The following is a 24808-nucleotide window of genomic DNA, read 5'->3' as shown; positions in this document are numbered from 1 at the left end:
TAACATATTGAAAATGCTAATTTGGGAAGGCAGCAATAGTTGTTTGCTGGATAGTTTTCTAGCTAGTATCTCATACTTTTTGAAAAATCACAGGTCTAGACTCCCTTTCAAAAACTGTTCTGACAAAACTAAGTCTCTTTAGTTACAAATTTGACTTACCACCTAGATTTTAAATCTATTCCAAGTTATTATGGTACAAGGAGAGTTATATTAAAGAAAAATTTTAGTATAAGATTGCATTAAGGAACTTTGCCAATTAAATAACTAAAGATACTTTGAGGTTTTTTACCCAAATATGAGTAATTTATGAAAATTTTCTTATTTTAAGACTCTACATTATCATCTTTCTACTTTTCATATTCTTTTCTGTTCAGTACCTCTCCTCTTTAAACATCTCTCTTAAACCTTACTCTTTCCATACGTCATTTAGAGAAAGGGCTTGAATCTTGTTCACTTTAATGACAAGCTGACATTTTTAAGTTACTTTATTCATTTTTTAAAATAAATCATATTTATTAAACTAGATTCTAGAAGGCAAGTCTTCATTTGTTAGACATTGATTTGGTGCCTACTATATATATAGTAACTCACTCTGCTGGATTCTGAGGATGATAAAAGGATAAGTAAGACACTGTTTCCTCAAGAAACAACTTAATAAATAGTAATTTTATATATAACACACACAAATTAGATTAAAATATCTTAAGTATATGAGAGGAGCACAAAGTACTATGAAATCAGGTATAGAAAAGATCATTTCCAGCTGCTGGGATCAGAGAAAGATACATGGAAAAGGTAGAATTTGAGCCGGATTTCAGAGAATAGGTGAATATCAGTAGCTCCAAATAGGCAAGAACATATTGCAGGCATCTTGAATAGCATGAGCCAAAACATGAAATATAGGACATGTCCAAGGGGCTGATAATTATATGATGTGATAAACATTTATTAAGTGTGTAGTATGTGCCAGTCATTGTACTAAGCACTGAGATACAAACAAAAAAAAGACAAGACCTGGCCTCAAAGAGTTTTCAGTCTAATAGAGGAAGCTGAAAAGGGAGAATGGCAAGGAGCCTGATGAAGGTGATGATGAATTATTAGCCAAGCAAAGCAGCTGGTGGCAAATATAGATGTGGCTAGGATTTTGAGCCCTTTAATAAAGGGAGGATTTTTTCCTCCACGCTTCAGCTAGAGAGGCAGAAGCAATTGAGGGTACTGATGAGGTGTAAGTGGCAAAGCTGAAGCAATCGTCATGATAGTAAATTTCCTGACTATAAATTTATCTTGGGCAGGACATAATGAAGATGATGGTAGAGTAGGAAACCAAGCAGAGCAGCTGGTGGCAAATTATTACATGTAGAAACAACAGGTCTTGGCAAACTGCGTGGTGGTACCCTCAACAGAAATAGTGAAGTTAGGAAGAGGAGAGGATTTGGGAGGAAAGATGAATTCAGATTTGGACATGTTGAGTTTAAAATGTCTATGGGACATCCAGATGGAGATGACTAATAAGCAGTTGGAAATGGGAGACTGGAGGTCAGCAGAGAGATTTGAACTTTTCAAATAAATGTGAGAATCATCAGCAGAGAGATAATCATTGAATCCATGGGAGCTGATAAGATCACCAAGAAAAAAAGTGTAGAAGAGGGCCTGGTACAGAGCCTTGGGACAGTGGGTATAACTTGCATCAAGATCTAGCAGAGAACTTAAAAGGAGTGGTCAGATAATTAGGGGGAGAATCAGAAGAGAGTAGATGAAAATCTAGAAAGAAGAGAGTATCAAGGAGAAGAGGATGAACAATCATGTCAGAGACTGAAGAGAGTTTGAGAACGATGATTGAGAAACAGCTATTAGATTTGGCAATTAAGAGATTGTTAGTAACTTTGGAAAGATTAGTTCTAGTCACACGATAAGATGGAAGGCCAGAACGCAGAGAATTGAAAAAAGAATGAGAAATGGAAGTTGAGACACTTATTGTAGATGGCCTTCTCTGGAGTTCAGCAACAAAAAGGAAGAGAGACAAAGGATTGTGACACATATAAAAAGCTTGACATAGTTTATGAGTAATTAATCATTTTATTAATAATGCTAGCATATTATTAATAAAAAGGATGGTCATTTGGCTGTCTCTCTGAGACCAAAGACCCCTCATGAAATCTACTCAACACTTATATGACCTTGCAAATGTGGATTTCCTAGAGATGGAAATAAACTCTAGTTGGTTAATAGTTAATGAGAGAAAGAATATTATAATGAGAGGTGGACCTATTCTAATGAAAGTCTAGAGTACATAACTTTGATCCCTCAGTTTTGATTAAAGAGAATTATCTGTATTTATATCATCCATCTGACAAAAGGGAGAATCCACATTTTCCCAGACTTGCCTGAGTAAAACAAAATAGGCCAGAATTCATCAGTTCCCTAACTTTGTCTTTTGAACTGATCTGAATTCTTCCTCTCATTATCAAGCCCTGCACTTCAAAGTCTGCCTGAATTACCTACAGGAGCTGACTTCTGAATGAGGAAGTAGAAAGGGGGAAGAACCTTGGTCCTAATTCAATAATTAGTTATTAAATACAAGGGAAAAACAATCATTTCTCTCAGGATGATAATCCACAGAAGTGGACAAGACAAGTGAGAGGTTTTAGAGGAAGAGGCAAACATGGGCATGTTTGTAGGCAGTGAGAGATTAAATATAGGGATTAGAGAAGAGGCAATCTGTTGGAGAAGATGGTATAGAATTTTATATATAGTTTATACATATAGTATGTATAGATATAGTTTGTATATATTTAGTATATCTATAGAGAAAGTTTATATAGTTTAGTTTACATATCATTCATTTAAGTAAATTAGCTTATTAAAGAGCTGAGAAATCTCTACGTGGATTTTGCTCGTATTTTGACTTAAATATGAAAAAAGGAATTTAATTGTTTCCAAGATCACTATGTAGCATGTTAGAAGCAAGGCTTCCCTATTGTGTGGTGTTCTTTTTTTAAACAATACAAAGCAAGAGAGTAATGCCATCTTGGAAAAGAGTCTTTGAAATTTAAAATTACAATGTAATTTTTTAACAGAGGAAGTATCATAGAAGAACTTGAATAATTCTTATGTCTCTTCATAGTATTGATTAATTCTGTAAATGGATTTTCCAGATGTAAAATAAGGGCATATTATTGACCTTTTTGGATAATTTAAGCTTAATCATCTAATTAAAGCCCTCTTTAAAAATACTTTATCTTTGGGGCAGCTAGGTGGCTCAGATAGAACATCCCAGCCCTGGAGAGAGGAGGACCCAAGTTCACTCTGACATTTATTGTGTGACCCTGGGCAAATCACTTAAATCTGATTGCTTCCTCCCCCCCCCCCAAATTTCTGCTGATTTCCATCTGGTTTTATTATTTAGGGTTCTTAATTTAATAAAGTGAATTTTATTAGAGGTTGCTAAAAATTAACTCTAAATTTTTTATGCTCTATTTTTAAATTTAGGGGATGTCCTACTCTAGTACAAGCTTTGCCGGGGCCTAGTACACAAGTAACTGCAGGCAGTAACCATACAGCAATACTTTTAATGGATGGACAAGTCTTCACATTTGGGAGTTTCTCTGTAAGAAGTTTTCAGACTTTATTTTAATAATTCATCATATATTTAAATTATTTAGACTTCTGTTTCCATTGTCTGGCACAAGAATAAAATGTTTTATGTACATATATTCATTAATATTTTTTCTAAGTAAAAAAAAAATTTTTTTTCTAAGTGAAAGTATTACTACCTCAATGGATCAGTATTGGTTATTACAGTTAGAAATGTTTATTGTAGCTCACAGCCCTTTAGGCAAACTGTTAACTCTTTTGCCTTTCAAATAAAAGGTATTTTCTTACCTAATTTATGAATAACTATACTTTTATAGCCTGTAAAAATAATTGTTTAAGAAAAAAAAGTTGACACATTGATCTGATTGTATTAAAAGCTGGAATATTATGAATATTTAAAGGTGGTTTTTTTTCTTTTTGGCCAATATTTGAGACATTTGCAAACATTTTTAATTTGCCTGTTGGGGGTTAAAATTTGGGGGTAGGGACATAACAATACATTGTATACTGATACTGCTCCTTTTGAGCCTGTATTGTGGTCATTACCAAAACAGCGATTCAGAACTTTTCTAACTCTTATCATCTTGACAATCGCCAAACTAGAGAGAGATTATTTCAGTTAACCCTCAGTTATCCAGGTTTATGTAATCTATTTTGTGAGTTAGGCAGAACCAAAATCTAAATCTTTGCCATCATGTGACTGGTATACAGGAAAAGAAAATTTACTAGCTTAAGAAAAATACATGTAGCTTGGTAAGAAGTCCACAAAAAAACACACTGCATTTCAAAGTGAAATACATTTTATTCAGAAGTCAGCTTTTATGCTGATTTTTGCCACTTTAAAAATAGGGTTGTACATGCTTACCTTTCCATTGGGTTGGGGAGGGGCTGAGAAGGGTTGAGAATTTAGAACTCAAAATTTAAAAAAACAATTTTAAAAGTAAATTTGATTTTAAAAACAAAAAATAGTGTTATATATTATGTGAATCTATTCATTATTTGAGCAAATCTTGAATGTTCTTACTGCTTCTTTGAACACCTGGTTGTTATTCCTTCCCCTGGAACAGAAGAGAACCAAAGATGTAGATGGATAACCAAGCCACTCTTCCAGTCCTGTTATTCCTTTGTCCTTCAGGCTTGACAGGTGCAGTGGATACGCAACAAGGAATTAATCACTTGTAATACTGCTTGACCAACCTTATGGCAGGTTACCCTGCTTACTTTTCTTTGTATCCAGTAGCTGTGCAGTTCTGCTGAGATTACAGTATTCTGCATGTATGCTATAGTGATGACTTCTGTGTAAGGGAGTATGCAAGGGTTAGGGAGAAATCAACATTTTGAGTTGAGAAAGAAACATCCTTGCTAACTTCCTACTTCTCTGATGCTACTCTACCCCCGGCTAAGTGGACAGGTATTATTTAATACTTTTTCAGCTTTAACCTTCCTTTGCCCTGATTCCATGTCATACCTATAAAGTACTTTTCTTTCAACCCTAAAATAGAAGCATAACTAAATTGTGAACATAAATAAATGTGTGAGTAAGGGTGATATGAAATTTTTAAAAATTTCCTGTGTTGCATACATCTTTTTTCAGGGGAAAGAGTTGGGAGGAGGCTACTAGGATAGAATTTTATATGCATTTTCTCTTTATCAGATATTTTTAAGCATCCTTTTTCACAGAGGAGAATTCAGTCTCATGGTGTAGTGGGGAATGTGAAGTAAACAAAAGATGTTAATAACAAGGATTAAAATAAAAGAGAAAAATTAACTGTTTTAGATTACCTTGTAGCCATCATTCCTTTTTAGCTTTTAACAAAAGTCGCTTAAACAAATATTGATTCTTTTTATACAGAAATGGAAATGAAATAATCTATTTGTGCTATACTCACTGCTAATCCACTGTTATTCTCAAGTATTATTTTCAGTATGTAAATTATATTAATGGTCTTTAATGTGTTAAAAGGTATATATATTATATAATTTCTGGTCTTTTCTTCATAATAATAACTTCTTTCTCAGTCCTCTAATGGCAACTTGTTGAAATGATCTCCTTGGAATGTCAGTATCATTTATCAAAAGAGCAAATAACTGAATACAAGTTATTTTAAGATGTATATTTGTTAAACATTTTACTTAGAAAAATATTTGTGGCTTATTTTAAGGAAGCAGCATATTTTAGAAATGTCTTACTGAGATTTGCTCTCATTTGGGTCTAGTTTTGAGATATTTTTAAGAGACTATCAGTTGATTTCATAAAAGTAAAGAATAAATTTTATATGAAATTTCATGAAAATGTTTTATTTATGTGTTGTAACACATGTTATATTTTGACATCTTCCCCCTTGTTGACATTATAGGGTCTTGTTGTTTTGTTCTAACTTAATGTTACTGTTACTGTTTTCCAAACTGTTTAGAAAGGACAACTTGGCAGACCAATTTTGGATATGCCTTATTGGAATGCAAAACCTGCTTCCATGCCCAATATTGGATCAAAATATGGACGCAAGGCTACTTGGATTGGAGCAAGCGGGGACCAAACTTTCTTGCGCATTGATGAAGCACTTATAAACTCCCATGTACTTGCTACATCAGAGATTTTTGCCAGCAGACACATAATAGGTAAAATAAAGAGCTGTAAAAAATTGGGTCTAGTCTTGGTATATATGGCCCATATAACACTGTCTGAAGATTTTACATTCTACTTGAAAGATAGGGGTAAGAGTGAAGAAACTGAGGCAAGTATAGGTTATAGAAAAAAATTATCCCCTGACCTCTCTGTTAGTTCTTTAGATGGAAGGAAATGAGAGAAGGTTGCTAAGATGTAGATGAAATGGAAAGATGAGAGGGTGAGAAATCCAAAGACCACAGTATTCTATAAGCTAGCCTACACATACTTAAAATGTGTAATAGGGCATGATACAACGTAAACAAAGGGCTATTTGCTCTCTGTAGAGAGATTACTTGAAAGTTGGGTTACTGCTTCCCTTGTAGTAAGTTGATTATATGTTGGGGTGAGTCGATTCTATGCATAGTGTTTGATTGTGTATATGAAGAAATAAATATTTGCTTAATTGGTCTTCTTAGAGTCACATTAAATGAAATTTTAACAGGTTTTATTACTATTAAAAATCTGTATTCACATGGTCATAATATTATAATATGATAAAATGATAAATAGCTTGCATTTTATCACATGCAGTAGGGGACCACTGGGATAGAGAAATGATGCAGATGTACATTAGGAAAATACCCTTAAAACAATATGTAAGATAAATTGGAGAGGGGAGAAACCAGTTAGCAATTACAACAACCCATGTGGAGCTAATTAGAGCTTGAACAAGGGTGGTGGCAGTAGAGGTAAATGGAAAAGGATAAATCTGAGGAATATTTAGGAAGCAAAATTGATTTAATTTGGGGGGCCGAGTAGGTGAAGAAGTGAGAATACTCAAAGATAATTATGAGTTTTAAGAGTATAAAAGCCTGGAAAAAAGATTGTACTGTCATCAGGATAAGTGGAGAAATAATAAGAGGGGCAGGTATTAGGAAAAAAATGACAAATACTATTTTGAATGTGCTGAATTAGAGATGTCAGCAGACTCTTCAGGGGAAATACTGAGCAGAATTCCAAAGGAGATATATTGGAGCCATGGAAAGATTGTAGTGAACTGAGTTATTTGCAGAAGCAGTGTTTGATGATATTAGTCAGTGAGATTGACAAGGGACAAAATATAGAAAAATAGTCAAAAGAGGGCCAACAGAGGAGAATATTACAGAAGCCATGAGGGGAGTTCTGTGTAATATAAGGAGGCCACGGAACTCAGCCATATATCTGTCCTTTGTAGTTACATAGCTGGAAAGGAGTCAGGGGTTGGGGATGCTTTTTACTTTTGTTTTGATTGGAGTACTACTTATTACTTGATTCTACTAACACGTCTTAGATTTCTCTCTGTTTAAGATGATTTTTCCCCCTTTTTCAAGGCTTAATACCTGCTTCTATATCAGAACCTCCTCCGTTTAAATGTCTCCTGATAAATAAAGTAGATGGAAGTTGTAAGACATTTAATGATTCTGAGCAGGAGGATCTACAGGGGTTTGGTGTATGTCTTGATCCTGTTTATGATGTTATTTGGAGGTAGGTTGCTTCTTATGTTCACAAGTTACTATATTTAACATGCATTTTATTAGAAAATCTTCGTTCTATTTCTCAAGAAACTTTAGTTTTTCCCTGTTGCTACAAGTTTAAAGTGCAAATTCTTCTCATTTGCATTTAAAACCCTTCTCAGTCTGGCTTCAAGGCTAATTGCACATTATTATCCTTCCCTCACTCAATCTTCCTTCCAAACTGGCCTACTTAGTGTCTATTCCCAAGATTCTATCAGCCATTTCCATGTCTATGCACAATCCATCCCCCAGGCTTGAAATGTTCTCCCTTCTCACCTCTGTCTTGGAACTCTTTATTCCATTCCTGATTCCTGAAGGCGGTTAGTACCCTTATCCCAAATCCGCTGTGTTTTTGTATAAATCCTGATTTTACTCGTCTGTGCACACGTGTTGTCTTCCCCTTAGCAACATGTAAATTCCACAAAGGCAGATTAAGCTACTTTGTATTTATGTCCCTAGCACCTGGAACAGGGTTGACTTAGCAAATTACTGTTAACTAATTTATTACTAGTGATTTTCAATCGATATAATATGAAGACTTATTAGGAAAAGATAAAATAATAAAATTTTGTTTGCTGTCGCTAAACTGTTAACTATAATCATCTTTTATACTACTTGATAGTTAACTGTAACATTTAATTATGTTTTTTAAAATAATACTTATAATTTTTAGACAGTAATTCCTTTTCTTGTTCCAAATACATAGTTTTATATAACTTAAGCCTGTTATGATCTTTTGTCAGCAAGTAGATATTGCAGTGACCTCTTAGAGAACTGTACATTGGAATTCAGTACAGCTCTGCAGGAGCTTACGTAAAATTTTGGAAAAGCAAAAATCTCTTAGAAAGATCTGTAGAGGGGGTAGCTAGGTGGCACAGTGGTTAGAGTACCAGCCCTGGAGTCAGGAGGACCTGCGTTCAAATCCAGCCTCAGATACTTACTAGCTTTGTGCCCTTGGGCAGGTCATTTAACCATAATTATCTCTCTCCCCTCTGCCCCGCAAAAGAAAGACCCATGGAGAAAATTAAGATGAGGGTGGCATAATAATAATAATGTGGATTTTGAAGTGGTTGAAACATCTGGCTCAGCATATAGATGTCAGACTGAAGACAAGGTCTCTCTAAAGAGAGTAAAGCTATGAGATTTTCTATGAATTTTTCCTTTTATACATTTTTGTCAGTCACTTGCATGAAGACATGGGTGGCTTGTACTCTAAATTTGCATATGCTACAAAGCTACAAGGGATGACTAATACATTAGCAGATAGAATCAACATTAAAAAAACTCTCAATAGGCTAGAATGTAGAAATATGTTTAATACAGGGAAATTTAATAAAGATTTACATACATTCTTTTTATTTTTAGCACTGACATACAAATATTCACCCCTGGGAGGTATAGAATGAGGGGGAAATGACTAGAAATAGATCACATAAAAACAAAAAGAACCTCGGGGTTTTATGAGTCTGGAAGTAAATACAAAGCAACAGCATTAGTTGCTGCTAAAAGAGCTAATGCAATCTTAGACCACATTAATAGGAGTATAATTCCAGAACAAAGTAGGTGAGATCCCTGCTAAAAAGGTCAACTAATTAGACCATTTGCATTCAGGTCTTCATTACTTAAAATTATGTCACGAGGATCATGATAACTGTTCTCAGACTTTTTGATCTCAATATACCCTTTACATTCCTAAAATTTTTGTACTTTAAAGAGGTTTTGTTTATATAGGTTATATCTGTCAAAATTTATCATATTAGAAATTAAAACATTTTCATTTTATTATGAGAATAGTTTTGACCTTATAGACCCTCAGAAATAGTCTCTGTGAACCACACTATAAACAGGCTTGGTATGAGGATCATAGTTACATAGAATGGTTTTCTATAGACCTTAAAGATTTTCTAGTCTAATTTCTTCATCTTTACAGATGAAAAAACTGAGATCCAAGAATGGGAGGTGATTTAGTAAAGTCGCACAGCCAGGGCTAGAACCCACATCTCCTAGAAAATCCGTGGTTTTTTGACATATAGTAGCTTTTTTAAAAAAAGAACTGTTCTCAGCCATTTAAAAACAAAGCAACATATAAACTAATGCACACTTTTTTAAACCAGTGTATTACAGTTTCCTCCACAGGCTTCCTTTGTGGCCTTCCACCAAATTACATTTTCTCTACATGTTTCAAGCTCTTATTGTTAATAATTATAGCTAACATTTAGTTTTTGAGGTTTGAATAGCATTTTGCATAACTATAATTCTCATAATATCCCTGTTACAAATGTCATTTATATATTACCTGTTTTATATGTTACATGTTTGTATATTTTATGCAAACTGGATAATTTCTAAAATGCTTTAATTATTGTTTTTGTTTTTCAGATTTCGACCAAATGCTAAAGAATTGTGGTGCTACAATGCTGTAGTTGCTGACTCCAGGCTTCTTCCTTCTGCACCAGACATGCAATCAAGATGTAGTATACTGAGCCCTGAACTTGCTTTGCCTACAGGATCAAGAGCTCTTACAACTAGGTCCCATGCAGCTTTGCACATCCTTGGTGAGTAGGGCTTTGTGACTGGCACTCAGTTAAATTTCTTTAGATGATCTGTTTTATTTTCTGAGAATGTGGAGATATATAGTTTATGTTCTTTTTTTGTTAAAAAAGCACTGAGCTAGGTACCATCATAAGAGCAGTAGAATACCTCCTTCAATAAATTTAGCCTTAAAGAAGAAAGACACATGCAAATCGTAGCTTCTAGGTCGGCACTAAGAGAGTTCCCTAATTGTGCTGTCTTGACCAGAAGTAGATTTTGACTTGTTCTGAGCAGCCCTCCTGTTAAGCCATTGAAACTTGAACAGGTCAGTTTTGCTCACAGCTAGTATATTTTACTTTTCTTGCTTTGTTTTAAGTTATATAGCACCAGTCTTGCTAAGAATTTCATTTTACAGAGCTTTAATATTATTGTCTTCTTTTTGTTTCAGGTTGCCTTGATACATTGGCAGCCATGCAGGATTTAAAAATGGGTATAGCAAGTACAGAGGAAGAGACTCAAGCGGTAATGAAAGTTTACTCCAAGGAAGATTACAGCGTGGTGAATAGATTTGAAAGTATGTGAATTTATGTTTCGCAAAAAGGAAATTTTCCCTATAAATCTGAAGTACTATTAAACAGTTAAATCATTTATGCTCTTTAGGTCATGGAGGAGGCTGGGGTTACTCTGCTCATTCAGTTGAAGCAATTCGTTTCAGTGCTGACACCGATATTTTACTGGGGGGTCTTGGTCTTTTTGGAGGTAGAGGAGAATATACTGCTAAAATAAAGGTAATCTAGTACATGATCCTTTTCCTCTGTGTTGAAAAAAATGTGGATTTTGACCTAGTTGCTGCTATCCTGTAAAAGTGTTTTGAAAAAACTTTTGTGTGAAACCAGCATTCCTGACCATACTGCCTATAAAGACATCCTTAGTCTGCAAATAGTCTATATATTACAGCTGCTTGTTTCCAGCTTTATCTTTCTTGCCTCTTGTTACATGACAGTTCTCAAAATGAAAAAATTTATTTCTCTGTTATATTGTAACTTAGTAAAGTGGTCCGAATTGTTTTCTAGCATACCACCATTAGGCTATATTATGCCGCTTTTATAACTGAGGAATTCCTTAAAAATATTTCTTCTAAACAACCTACTTGTGATTACCTCCCTACAACTCATAGATATAAGGTCCTTTTTCATATTATTTTCCATTTCAAAAGTTTTTCCACTAATCTTCCCTTATGTCAATTTTAGCCTCTTCACTTTGATTCTAAAATTGTTTCTCTAGACTACTTATGTCATTATCATTGTGACATCTTTTCCTATTTGCACCTTACCATATATGCTCAGGAAAATATTTTTCTAGACTCTAGTTCATTTCCCTTTGCCTCATGCCTCTTTGTAAGCACTTCTCTCTCCCATTTTCATCTTCCATGCTATATTTTAAACAATTGCCTATTAGTTTTTATTCAAGCCATTTTGCTTCTGCCATGCAATTATTTCCTTAGATTTTACCCCATTTGGAAACACTCTAAGATAGAATAGGTTGGGAAAGGATCCTCTCACCTTCTTCAAATACTGTTGTTCAACAATAAAAACCTACCCATGTATAATGACTTTCAAGTCTTCTTCCGTATAAGAAAAATGAAAATTGAAAAATCATAAAAATTCAGTCTTTTTTTTTTAATATGTGGTATTTTTACATTTCCTTGTTCATTTTAAATGTAAGCTTCTAGAGAACAGGGTCTACTTGATTTTTTACCTTCATAGTGCTTAACATATTAAGAATTTTCATCAAATAAATAACAAAAATCACAGTGCAAATGATTGCCTGTTGAGATAAAAATCAACATTTCTTCTTTCCTTTAGTTGTTTGAATTGGGTCCAGATGGAGGAGATCATGAAACTGATGGTGACCTTCTTGCAGAGACTGATGTCTTGGCATATGACTGTGCTGCTAGGTAAATGATTTTTCTTTATAACTACTTTTAAATTATGTAATGAGATTGATAAACTCTTATCTTTATAATCATTCTAAGTTTCTGCTAAATATTTAAGTATAGCATTTTGAACAGAAAGTTCAAAATTATCTTTAGTATATTTCATTCATATGTTTCAGAAAGGATATAGAGATTTTAAAAAATCATTCAATTAAATTCTGTTTTAGTTAATATAGCAAAGGTAAATGAAAATGAATCCCTTCTTTACATTATGTTTGTTACACAAAATAAAATACGTATTTATTTTTTAATTAAATATGAGATAGTTATATATTTGTTTATTATAGTAGGATATCCCTTATGGAATATTTTTTTACCTCATCAGAAATTAGTGATAGCACATTGGAGCAGAATAGATAAGACGATTGTTCTGTGACAAAAGTGCCTGAACAATTATAGTTAGGTGGTGCAGTGGACAGAATTCTGAGCCTGGAGCCAGGAAGGCCTGAGACACTCATTATTTGTGTGATCCTGAGCAGTTCACTTACCCTTTTCCTTCCTCAGTTTCCTCACCTGTCAAGTGGAGATTGAAATAGTTCCTACTTTATAAGATCGTTATGAGGATAAATGAGATAATATTTGTAAGACACAATACCTGACACATAGTAGATGCTTAGTAAATGCTTGCTTCCTTCCCTCTTCCCTGTTAGGCACAGCCACTCAAGAAGCCATATTGGGCCGTACCTCAAAACATTTTGGAAGGCTTATTTGACTATTCCAGCACTGCAGATTAGGATAAAAACCTGCTCCGTGGGACCAAATCTGGCTAGAACTTGTCAGGGAGCTCCCAAGATCATTTGGTTCCCAAATAGGGTTTATTCAACACTAGAAGATTTAGTTTTAATGAGATCTAAGTGTTTACCCTTCAGAGTGGTTCAGAACTTCAGAATTCTTAATTTTTTTCACCCTGGGTTTCATGACCAAGAGTTTTTCCGTGAAGTGTCTGTGATTCACGCTTGTGCTTCTGAAAGCTCATCCGTTGTCCTAGTTCTTGGGACACAGGCAGGATGACCTGTAGAAGCCTAATATTGCTAATGATATTAGTGGCAAGCTAAAGAAAGGTAAAGAAGGAAGTCTGGTTTCTGTTTGTGCTCTGGCTTCTTTGCCTCAGAGAAAATTGAAATATGATAGTAGAAGTACAATGAAGAATAGCCATGGGAAGCAAGAAGTTTGTCCACCGCTCATATTGGGTCTCAGGCTGCTAGGATAGATGGTTGGTTGGAAGGACTCTGATGTCTTCTTGCTGAGCTAGGTTTCCTTTCGTTTTTGATTTTTGGTTTTTGTGTTTTGTAAGGTTTTTTGACATACAGAACAAATTTTCACATTATCTATTTTCTGAGAAAAAGAAAGAAATAGAAGAAAACATGTTACAATCTGCACTGAATTTATCAGTTCTCTTTCTGGAGGTGAATGATAATATATTTCATTATGAGTCCTTGGGAATTGTGGTTGATCATTGTATTGGTCAGAGTTCATAAGTCTCTTGCATTGATTCTCTTTACAATGTTGCTGTTCTCCTCTCGGTAACAGTGACCACTTTTGGCAGCTGAGTGGCAAATGGATTGAAGTAAGGAGCTGCATGATATAGAAACAGCCAGAAGGCTGTTGATATAGTCCAGGTGTGAGATGATGGCAGCCTACACCAGTATGGTGGCTGTGCGAGTAGATAGAAGGGAATAAACTTGACAATAGAATGGATGTGTGGGACAAAATATGTTTGAGGCCCTGAGGATGACACTGAGGTTGCAAGCTTGGGTGCCTAGGGGATGTACGTAGTAACAGGAAAGTTGGAAAGAGGGGTAAGATTTAGTAGTGAAGATAATGAATTCCATTTTGGCCATATTGAACTTGAAATGCTGACAGTATACCCATTTAGAGATTTCAAAAGGGCAATTGGTGATGTGAGACTGAAAGTCAGGAGAGAAATTAGGCCTGGATATGTAGATCTGGGAATCATCTGTATAGAGATGAGGCAATCACTAAACAAGATAGTATAGAGCAGCAGTTTCCAGAAGTGTGGTCTGAGGACTTTTAGGGGTCTTTTAGTCCCTTTCAGGCATCTGAGAGGTCAAAATTATTTGCATAACCATACGAAGACATATTTGCCAATTAAAAAATTCCTCACTTTCTAATTACATGTGTTTGAGGTTCAATTTTCTTTAGCTATTACAACCCAAAAAAAATCACAATAGATGTTTTTCAAACAATAAACAGTTATTAAGTGCCTCCCATGTGCCAGACGTTCTGCTAAGTGCTGAAGATACAAAGAAAGATAAAAGAAAGTCCTTGTTCTCAAGTAACTCACAATCTAATGGGAGAGACAGCATGTAAACAACCATGTGCCAACAAGCTATACAACATAACTTTGAAATAATCAACAGAGTAAAGGCACTAGAATTAATGGGGATCAGGAAAGGTTTACTGTAGATGGTGGGATTTTAGCTAGAATTTGAAGGAAGCCAAGAAAATTAAGAAAGGGAGCTGGGGAAGGCATGAGAGTCAGCTAGTGAAAATGCTTCAGTGTGGGGAGATGGGGTATCTTCAAGGAACAGCAAGGAGGTCAGTGTCACTGGACCACAGATTATGTGGAAGGGCAGATGTAAGGTGAAAGAAGACTGGAAAGGTTGGCAGGGGAGGTAATGAAGGGCTTTGACTGCCAAACAGAGACTTTTATGCTTGATATCCTAGAGGTGATAAGGAACCACTAGAGTTTAATGAGTAGAAGCGTGACATGGCCAGATCTGTGCTTTAGGAACATCACTTTGGTGACTAAATGAAAGATGAAATGGAAGTTGGGGGAGACTTACCTGCAGGCAGTAATCCAGACATGTAATGATGAGGGCCTGCACCAGAGTGGTGGCAGTATTAGAGGAAGATAAAATTGACAAACCTTGGCAACAGATTAGAAAAGGTGGGGGTAGGGGAAGGGGTTGAGAGAGAGTGAGGACATTAGCATCTAAGTTTCTGGATTGAATGCAGAAGCAGATACAAGAATCTACCTATCCTCTATTTAAAGAGATATTAAAAGAGATTTGCAAAAAACATTGTAAAACAATGCCACTCTTCACGAATTAAAATAGGTTACTTATATTAACATGTAATGGATTTATCATTATTTTAAATGGATTGTTAAGTAAATATTTTAAAATTTTAGGAGTTTTATTGATAATATGGTAAATTTCAATAGATATAGCCCCTGTATTGTGGACTTTTAAGACCAGGCCTCTATCCATTATTCCACACTACCTCTCATATATAAATGTATAAATGTGTATGAATGCATGTATGTATTCATGCACATATGCATGCATCTTATATTGTTTTGGTCCTCAATAATTTTTAAGAGTATAAAGTAATTCTGAGACCAAAAAATTTGAAAACTGTTGGTAGGAAAGGAGCCAGGGCAAAACCTCAGAAAAAAAAAAATCCACTGCTAGTGGAAGTATCCTGGCTGAATGAAAGTCTAGCTGGAGACTGAGGAGTAGTCTGAAGGTAGGAGGATTATCAGGAAAGTGTAGTAATTAGGAAACCCTAGAGAGGAGAGAGTATCCAGAAAAAAACTTAGATGTCATCCTCAAGTCCTCACTCTCAACCCCTTTTCCAATCTGTTACCAAGTCTTGGCAATTTTATCTTCATAACATCTCTACATGATCTCCAACGTCAGAGGTTTCAGAGAAGTCTAGAAGGTTAAGTATTGAGAAAAAGTTGTTTGTTTTGGCAGTTAGAGATCATTGGTAACTTTGGAGAGAGCAGTTTGAGTTGAATAAGGTCAAAAGCCAGATTACATGAAATTAAAAAATAAATGAGTGAAGTGGAGGCACCTTAAGTACATGGTTCTCTCGAAGAGTATAGCTGAGAAGGGAAAGTGAAATACAAGATGATAGCCAGTGGTAAAGGTTGGATCGCGGGATGTTTTTTAAGGATGGGGACATGTAGACATGTAAACCACTGGGTAGTAAAGGAATGAAAATTAAGTAGGGAGGATGAGGGGGCATTTTTCTAGAGAAGGACAAGAGGGGAGGAGATCAAAGATGCAAGTGGAGGGTTTAACCTTAGTGAAGAGGAGAGGCACTTCTTGTACTGATAGCATGACACTGGCTGAAGGAAATGGGGACATTGAGTCTCTGTAAGAGAAGACATCAATGTGTTGGAGTAGGGGAGTGGTGTAGGTGTGTATGATCACTATCTTCCAACATTTTAGGGACTAAATAAGTAGGAGACATTAAACTTATTCAACCTGATCCGAGACAGCAGAATTTGGCACAATAAATGGAATAAGAAAAGGCGTATTTAGGTTTCATGCAAGAAAAACTTTTTCTGCTGATTAGAACTATTTCAGAATTGAAGGGGCTACTGAGAAAGAATCGCCCTCACTAGAAATCTTCAAGTCGAAGTTGAATGACTTCTTTTTATTTATGTTTTAAGAGGTTCTTATTCAGCTATGATTTGGACTGAATGGCTCTGAGATCTCTCCCATCTCTTAAGTTCTATGATTCTGTGAATTTCAATTTGATATGCAGCTTTTCACTCATTTTAACTGGGTTTCTGTTAGGTTTATCAGCAATCTGTAGATTTTGGCATTGTCTGACTAATATTTCCCTCAGAGAAAAATATGCCATGATGTTCGATGAACCAGTTCTTCTACAAGCTGGCTGGTGGTATGTTGCATGGGCTCGTGTATCAGGACCTAGCAGTGACTGTGGATCTCACGGACAGGCCTCTATTACCACAGATGATGGGTAAGTCTAAAGTTTCATTAATTATTTCAGCAGAGAATGTGCTTTAAGAGTATTGTTGATATCAAGAAAGTGAAATCTGAGGACAAGTTGTAAGAGTCACTGTGACCTCTTTCCTGATTTGTTTCCTTTGAACAGTAAAGTTAGCTTTAAGATCAACTTTAAGTTCCCTTATAAGAATACTGATACTTTTCACTGATTAATTTTTTTGATAAATGAGGTATTTTAATTTTTTTTGTATTTTTCTTTTTCTTCAGGGTTCTTTTCCAATTTAAGAGTTCAAAGAAATCAAACAATGGTACAGATGTTAACGCAGGACAGATACCTCAGTTATTATACAGGTATTGTAGTTATTTTCGTGTAAAATTATTTCCTCCCCCCTTCTGAATAGACCCAGGAGTATTCTGAAGTACAGAGTATGATAAAGTGAAAATTATTTGGGCCATTGATTATTTTTAAAGTTTTCAGGGAAGTTATGTTGTCAAGAGAAATGTAGACCTGTATATAAAAACACTTGACTCAGCTTGATTTTCTGTGTATTTCATTGTATTTTTTTTTTCCAGCAACATTTTTTATATTAGGGAAAGCTAGGTGGTTCAATGGATAGAGTTCTGGACTTGAAGTCAGGAAGGACCTGAATTCAAATCCTACCCCAGATAAATACTAGCTGTGTGACCCTGAGCAAATCACTTAACCTCTCTCATCCTGTTTCCTCATCTGTAAAATGAAGATATTAACAATAGTACCTGCCTTTGGGTTATTATGAGGCTCCAACAATTGCAAATGAACAGTACTTTGCCAATCTTAAAGTGCATATAAATTCTAGCTATTATTACTTTATTCTTTTTATGAAGATTAATTTCGAACTGACAGCCATTTTGAATTCTTTTGCCTATTGAATGATATTTTTCTTCCACTAGGAACTTTACATTATTAAAACTGTTTTGTTGATTTTCCTAACATTTTGTTTATAATAGCCAGACATGTTCGTCCAAGAGAAAACGTTATAGTGAAATTGGGACAAAAAGCTTTATGTTTTTGTCCTGATTGACCTGTTCTAGGTTTTATATTCCTTCTTAAATACTTTGTGGTATAGATTCAGCATTTCCTTACTATCAACAAAATGTAATGTTTAAATAAAATTTAAAAGCAACACAATGGTCAAGCACTATAAGATGCATGCATACGTGTATGAATACATATATGCCTTCATACACACTTAAACATTTATGTATGAGGGGTAGCATGAAATAATGGATAGAGGCTTGTTCTTAAGGGTCTACAGTATCTGGGTTTTCAAAAAGTCTTGCCTCTGCCTTGCTTCTGCCACACTTTAGCTTAGTGACCACTTAACCTCTTAATACTGCCAGAACACCCTCTAAAACTGTAAGTCATATTTCCGTTTCTTGCTGAACTGCATCATTAGAAAGAATTTACATATCCAGGAATACACCACAGATGTAGGAAAGTTCCCCAATATAGATTTATGTATATTCTTAGAATATTCTTCAGAGAAATTTTAATCATTCTTCATGGCAACTTTATGGCATTTTCTCTATTGTGCTTATGGGGAAAAGTGAATCATTCCTTAATGTCTTTGTACTGATGTTCTATATTTTTAGAACATAGTCTGGTTTTAATTGTTTCTCTTTGAAATAATCAGTGCTAAGAAACAAAAAAATTAGAAATTCCTCATATATTCATCTATTGAATCAAACCTATGCATTATCTCAAAGATAATCTTTTTTCAAGAAAAAAAGTTTCAGAAATATCATGGGAGATCTATTTCATCAGTCAAATCATGTATTTTTAGTACCAATTATATATTGAGCACACTTTGAATTTCTGTATCTTAAACGTGTTTTTAAGAAATTTAGATATATATGTACACATACATATAGACACATAGGGTCCTATATACATGATATGTATCCATCCATACATCAACCTGATGTCATAAGTGTATACATTCATTCCAGTACTTCACATTGCAACCTATCCCAGCCTTCTAACTTTTGGTGTAGTTTTATCAATGAATTCCCATAAATCCTTTATAAAATGTGTGCTCAATTTAACAGAGCCTTCCCTCTAGGTCGTTTATAAGTGGAATGACATTAAAGAAGAGGCATTGCCATCTGCTTTGCTGCTGTGCTGCCCTAAGGACCAGGGGACCTTTCCATCTGAGTCACAGCTGAAACTTTCCATATGTGTTATTTCTCCCAATAGAATGTGAGCTCCTGGAGAACAGGGACTGTGTGACTTTTCTTTGTATCCCCAAAGCTTTGTGCATAGTAAGCGCTTCATAAATGCTTTATTCATTCAATTTAACATTCCAGGAGTACCTAAGGATGCACATATTTCTGTCCCCTTTTTTAGGAGTTTATTGCTGTGATATAAAATAAGTTCTGTATATAGTCTCAGATTTAATGTTAAAATTTTCTGTCTTTTTCTAATTAGTCGATAGCACAATACCTTTTAAATGACCCACCACGGCATTCATATAAAACATGGAGAAAATTTTACTTGATTATATTAGAAGAAAAAAGATATGTGCACATTTATTGGATTTTCCCGTATAAACGAGTTTTGTATATTTACCTTTCTTCAGGCTCCCAACCAGTGATGGCAGTGCTTCAAAAGGTAAACAGCAAACCACTGAACCTGTGCATATTTTAAAGCGATCTTTTGCAAGAACAGTCTCCACGGTAAGCTAACTAAAGTATCCATTTTGAAGATTGTAGCCAATAAGTTCATTTCTACATTTTACCCTGTTTAAACAACCCAGCTAGCAGCTTCGGTGGGGGCGTAAGATCCCCCCCCCCCCCACAGCCGGCACCCAGGAGGCTGCCGGGACGCCGAGAAAAGCACAGGTTCTTTTTATCTGCTTAAACAAGGAAAGCATGGTGAAGGGGTTGACCAGCTTACTTTAATCCAGCATTCAGTTAGCATACAGACAACATTCATTTAGTTCAGGGGAAAAGGCCAGCATTCAGTTAGCATTCAGTTAGTTCAGGGGAGCATACAGACAAGCATCAAGAGATACACCAAATACAGATTCACGTACTTCAGGGGAAAAAAAAAAGCCAGCACTCTGAGGTTCAAAACATTCATTTAGTTCGGGGGAAAACAAACCAGCACCCCGAACCTCAAAACCAAAATACAAACAAGTTACAAGTATCAACAGACAGACCCAATACAATTCATAGTTACCAACATCTGGGCTCGGCCCGAGAGCAAGGGCTGGCCCAGAGTCACGCACCCCGCTTGCTCCCACACCAATCGGAAAAGGAAAGAGAGAGCTTCAAGCTGTCCTCTCCCTTCTTATAGAGTTTTTGACATCATCAAGCACCGCCTGAATGACCAGGGCCTATTGGTTCTTGACTTGGCCCCTCCCCCTAGCGTAGACCAGGTTCTGGAGCTAACACCTCCCCTCAGCCAGCCCCATGACTCATCACACAGGAAGTTTTCTGCTTCCTGGCATGCTCTTTGGGCTTCCTGCCCCGGAAGAGCAAGCCACAGTGTCCAGAGGCTCAATGAGGTAAGCTGAGTCACTCAAAGAAAACAAAGGCCATTCTGGTTACGTACCCCTTAGTTTTATGTAAATGTTCATCCTTCTGCCATGTATACACACAAGATGTAACTTGGTTTAATAAACTTAGATTTAAATTAATTTTAGTGCATTGCCATAAGAATATGATACAACTGATATTTAGTATGCTTTATCGAAGATGAAAAGTTGGTTAAAAAGTCATTAGGAAAGGTGGGAAAAAGGCATGTAGGTATTCTTCAGGTTTATAACCTCAGAGTAGTTTTATAGGCCTAATTTGGCCATGAAAATTCCAAAACTCATGTTTAAGTCTGTAATGGTACTTTTTAAGCATCTAGATTTCCATTTGAGTGAGAGTTGCTCTAGAAGATCTGTCTTCTCAGATTAAAAAGATAAGTTACACAGCAAACTGGATCTGATTCATTATGCTCTGTGATCGTTCTGTATAGAGCTGAGCTTAATATTGCTTCTTATTAATCATGGTGCCAGCCATTAGCTTTTTTACTAACAGAATTGTAAATTAAAGATAGCAACCTACGATGCTTGCTGTTCTTTGTGACTTTGTTTTCTGCTCCTCTTACTAGTACTTCTGGGTTACATTTCTATAGCGTTTCAAGGTTTGAATAGACCTTATGTATGTTACTTCATTATAGCAATCGACCATATCTCCGTTTTCTCCTTTTCTGCGAAGGATTGCTTACTGCTGCTCCTAATAGGTTACCTTTACATGGTACTTCAAAGTTGAAAAAAAGAACAAATCACTGTCCATTAAGCATTTCATCCTTTCCCCGCAGCAATGCTGTGAGGTGAGAATGCTCAGAATCATTAATACCTAGTTTTACAGAGGAGGAAACAAGTCCCAGAGGCTGAGTGACTTACAAGTGGTTCCTTGGCAAGTGAGTGTTAGAGGCACAAGACCGGCATCCCTACTTTGACTTCCTTATCAGAAATGATTACCTCAGCCTATGCTTCATATTGCCGTAGATTGATCTCTTATGAGGGGTAGCTGATAGCATGGCAGATAGAGCGCTGAGCCTGGAGTCAGGAAAACTTGAGTTCAGTTCTGACACTGACTAGCTGTGTGACCTTGGGCAAGTCACTTAACCTCTATCTGTGTCAGTTTCCTTAGCTGTAAAATGGGGATCATAGTAGCTACCTCCCAGGACTGTTGTGAACATCAAATAAGATAATTGTAAAACATTTACACCATTCCTTGCACGTAATAAGTAAGCGCTATATAATTGTTAGCTAGTAGTAGCAGTAGTATATTAATGCCTAAGTAGTTTATGAAGTTACAAGATAGTTTTTAAAAACTATTTTTGAAAGTTAAGTTTTTCAGTTACAGTTAAATTACAATAGACTTTCAATTCTTGGAAAATACTCTCACCAAAAAAACTTTGAATTCTTTTGATAACATTCTACACCTTTTTGTTGAGTATCGATTATCATGCAATCTATAGTCCAATTGAAGCTAAAAGAGGAAGTACCATTTAAAAAGGGGTTTTTTTTAAAAGAATTTTGAAAGCATTTGTCTCATTTTTTTGTCCTTTATCAATGGAATATAGAGTTTAGGGTTTGTTGTTGATTTTTCCCCCCAAATAAATATACCAATATATTAGTGACTGATTACATACAGTTATCCCTTCCACATCATGGGGGTTAGGGTCATGGCATCCCCCATGATCTGGAAAGATCCACGTAAAATTTTTTGACCCTGTCTTTGTACCAGAGAAGTCTTGAATTGTTATTTTTTATTAAAAGTTAAAATATATTGAAATTATGTAATACTACACACATATAACAGGTATAGGGACTGGATCTGTGATTTCTTTGGCATAGGCAATTCCCAAGGTTTAGGAAACTCTTTACCAATTCAAGTCATCATCTTCTTTGCAACTTAGATGGTTGCCTAGAGCACTGAGAGGTTTACTTGTTCATGGTCATACAACCAACTTATATCAGAAATGGTGGTTAAACCAAGATTTTCTTGGTCTCAAACTTAGCTTTCTATTCTTGTGCCATATTGCCACTAGAGATATGATCTTTTGTTAATGTGATGAAACAATTGAACTTTTTTGCTCAGTTTTTATGTAATCCTACTGTTTTTAGCTTGATAAATAAAAGCACTTTGAAATTTTTGTTTTTTAAAATGTTTTATCAGGTAAGATCCTGAGGCTGATTATCAACCTTTTGCCTAAATATTTATGTATTTCAATCTATTATATCCACTGAACTAATAACACTTTAATTTTTCCTATTCCGGACTAGGAATGCTTTGAGTCATTGTTGAGCATCCTTCATTGGAGTTGGACCACTTTAGTTTTAGGAGTAGAAGAACTTCGGGGATTAAAAGGATTCCAGTATACCGCTACCCTTCTTGATTTAGAGAGATTGCGTTTTGTGGGTACTTGTTGTCTAAGGCTGTTACGTGTCTATACCTGTGAGATTTACCCTATGTCAGGTATGATGTAGATATGAATTTTATCAGGGAAAAATCTTTATATTTTAAGTACATAATTAATAATTGTTAAAAATTTTTCTTCATTTGAAACTGTTGTTTTCAGCTTATAGAATTCTTCTCCACTATTATGTCCCGATTCATTAATAGAGACCCAGGCTTGTTTGCATAAAGAGTTGGTAATGTTGATTTGCCATTTTGTAAAAGAAAAAGACATATCAGGTTCTAATGAAGTACTTTAGATAAATGTTGTTTTATTGGCCAAGCGTATTCATTTTGGATAACCAAGTTATCGTTTTAAAACCAGTTCATTTATGTGTAGATACTAAAATGTATCAAAACAATATATTAAAATTTTAATACCCTGGTACTATATCAATTTAGGAAAACTATTATAGTAACTCCAAGTATTCTGAGAACTTTGACTTAAATATTAAAATTAGTTTGAGTGACTGATATTTTATTTGTGGTAAACATAAGCAAAAGAATTTAATTTTGTGCTACAGCCAAAGTGTAACTTGTTTCATTGTTTATGTATAGATACTTATGATTTTAGGTATACAATAGAGTATATGCTGTACATTTTAAGAGAGATTTTTTTTTAGTTCACTATTGTTATATGTTTACACTTCATTTTGTTCCCTTATAGCTACTGCTAAAGCAGTTGTAGAGGAAACAAGTAAATTAGCAGAGTGTATTGGGAAAACAAGAACTTTGCTACGAAAAATTTTGTCTGAAGGAGTTGATCACTGCATGGTCAAGTTGGATAATGATCCCCAAGGGTATCTCAGTCAGCCATTGAGTCTTCTGGAGGCTGTCCTTCAGGAGTGTCATAATACCTTCACAGCCTGCTTTCATTCTTTCTACCCAACCCCTGCCCTGCAGTGGGCTTGCCTTTGTGATCTCCTGAATTGTTTGGATCAGGTATGTTAAGTACTACAAAATACTGGCAGGAATTCTCCTGTTTTAAATTGTATTTTTAAAAGAGAGATAGAACACAAAGCTGGCCTGGATTGTGGCCCCTGACAAAATTTCAGATTCACACAGATGTTTGATATTTTTTATGTGGACTGATACCAGTCACACTGCACAGTTTTATTAAGTGACTTCTCTGTGCCAGGCAGTGTATATGAGGTGCTAGAATACAAATGCAGAAGTAGATAATCCCCTCCCCTCAAGTAGCTACTAGGGGAATTTAAAAGTTTCATAGACAGGTTCCATCACACTGTTCATGAAATAAATACGCAGTGGTTTTGCAAGGAAGACACAAACAACTGAGAGAATCAGGAGAGGCCTCCAAATAGAGGATGTTCTTAAAATAAGCTTTCTAGGGAGCTAGACATTTAGGAATCAGAAGTGAAGAGGTCAGGCATTCCAAGCATAAGCAATAGCTTGTGAAAATGTATAGAAGCAGAAGATAAACTCTCCTGGAGAAGAACTGCAATTTGTAATAATAACATTTAGAAGTTTATTAAGTATTCCTCTTTATTAATCAAGTATAGGATTCCCTGTACCAATATGGCACAGTAGCCCAAGGCCTCATTCCCAGGGCTAATAAATCTCTTATTTTAGGAAGATAAATATTGAGCTCTCTACCAATTTATGTCTTCTTGTGTACTCCACAGCTCAGTACTAAACAGTTTACTAGCTACAATCATTCCCTTTACTGACACTGCCTTGACTAGTATAATAGAATTGTCCATTTTCTAAATGTAGCACATTGGTACCTTGGAGAGAAGTGGAGGAGGCATGAGATTCATGATAAATGTGGATTTAAAATAGG

At 35.4% G+C, this 24808-nt stretch overlaps 1 protein-coding gene across 1 annotated transcript in view; it reads left to right on the top strand.

The window, feature by feature from the left end:
- MYCBP2 (MYC binding protein 2) overlaps positions 1–24808 on the top strand; it is a 342008-nt gene that overhangs the window by 148423 nt on the left and 168777 nt on the right. The window contains exons 21-32 of the mRNA XM_036754198.1: positions 3490–3607; positions 6009–6213; positions 7573–7726; positions 10135–10310; positions 10736–10861; positions 10948–11075; positions 12153–12244; positions 16889–17023; positions 17278–17361; positions 19629–19725; positions 22836–23028; positions 23675–23949. Of these exons, the coding sequence (XP_036610093.1) occupies positions 3490–3607; positions 6009–6213; positions 7573–7726; positions 10135–10310; positions 10736–10861; positions 10948–11075; positions 12153–12244; positions 16889–17023; positions 17278–17361; positions 19629–19725; positions 22836–23028; positions 23675–23949 (1783 nt within the window). The remainder of the gene's footprint in view (positions 1–3489; positions 3608–6008; positions 6214–7572; positions 7727–10134; positions 10311–10735; positions 10862–10947; positions 11076–12152; positions 12245–16888; positions 17024–17277; positions 17362–19628; positions 19726–22835; positions 23029–23674; positions 23950–24808) is intronic.

This window comes from Trichosurus vulpecula, chromosome 4 (genome assembly GCF_011100635.1).
Source record: "Trichosurus vulpecula isolate mTriVul1 chromosome 4, mTriVul1.pri, whole genome shotgun sequence".
Taxonomy (NCBI): Eukaryota; Metazoa; Chordata; class Mammalia; order Diprotodontia; family Phalangeridae; genus Trichosurus; species Trichosurus vulpecula.
This window is presented reverse-complemented; position numbering and strand designations above follow the sequence as displayed.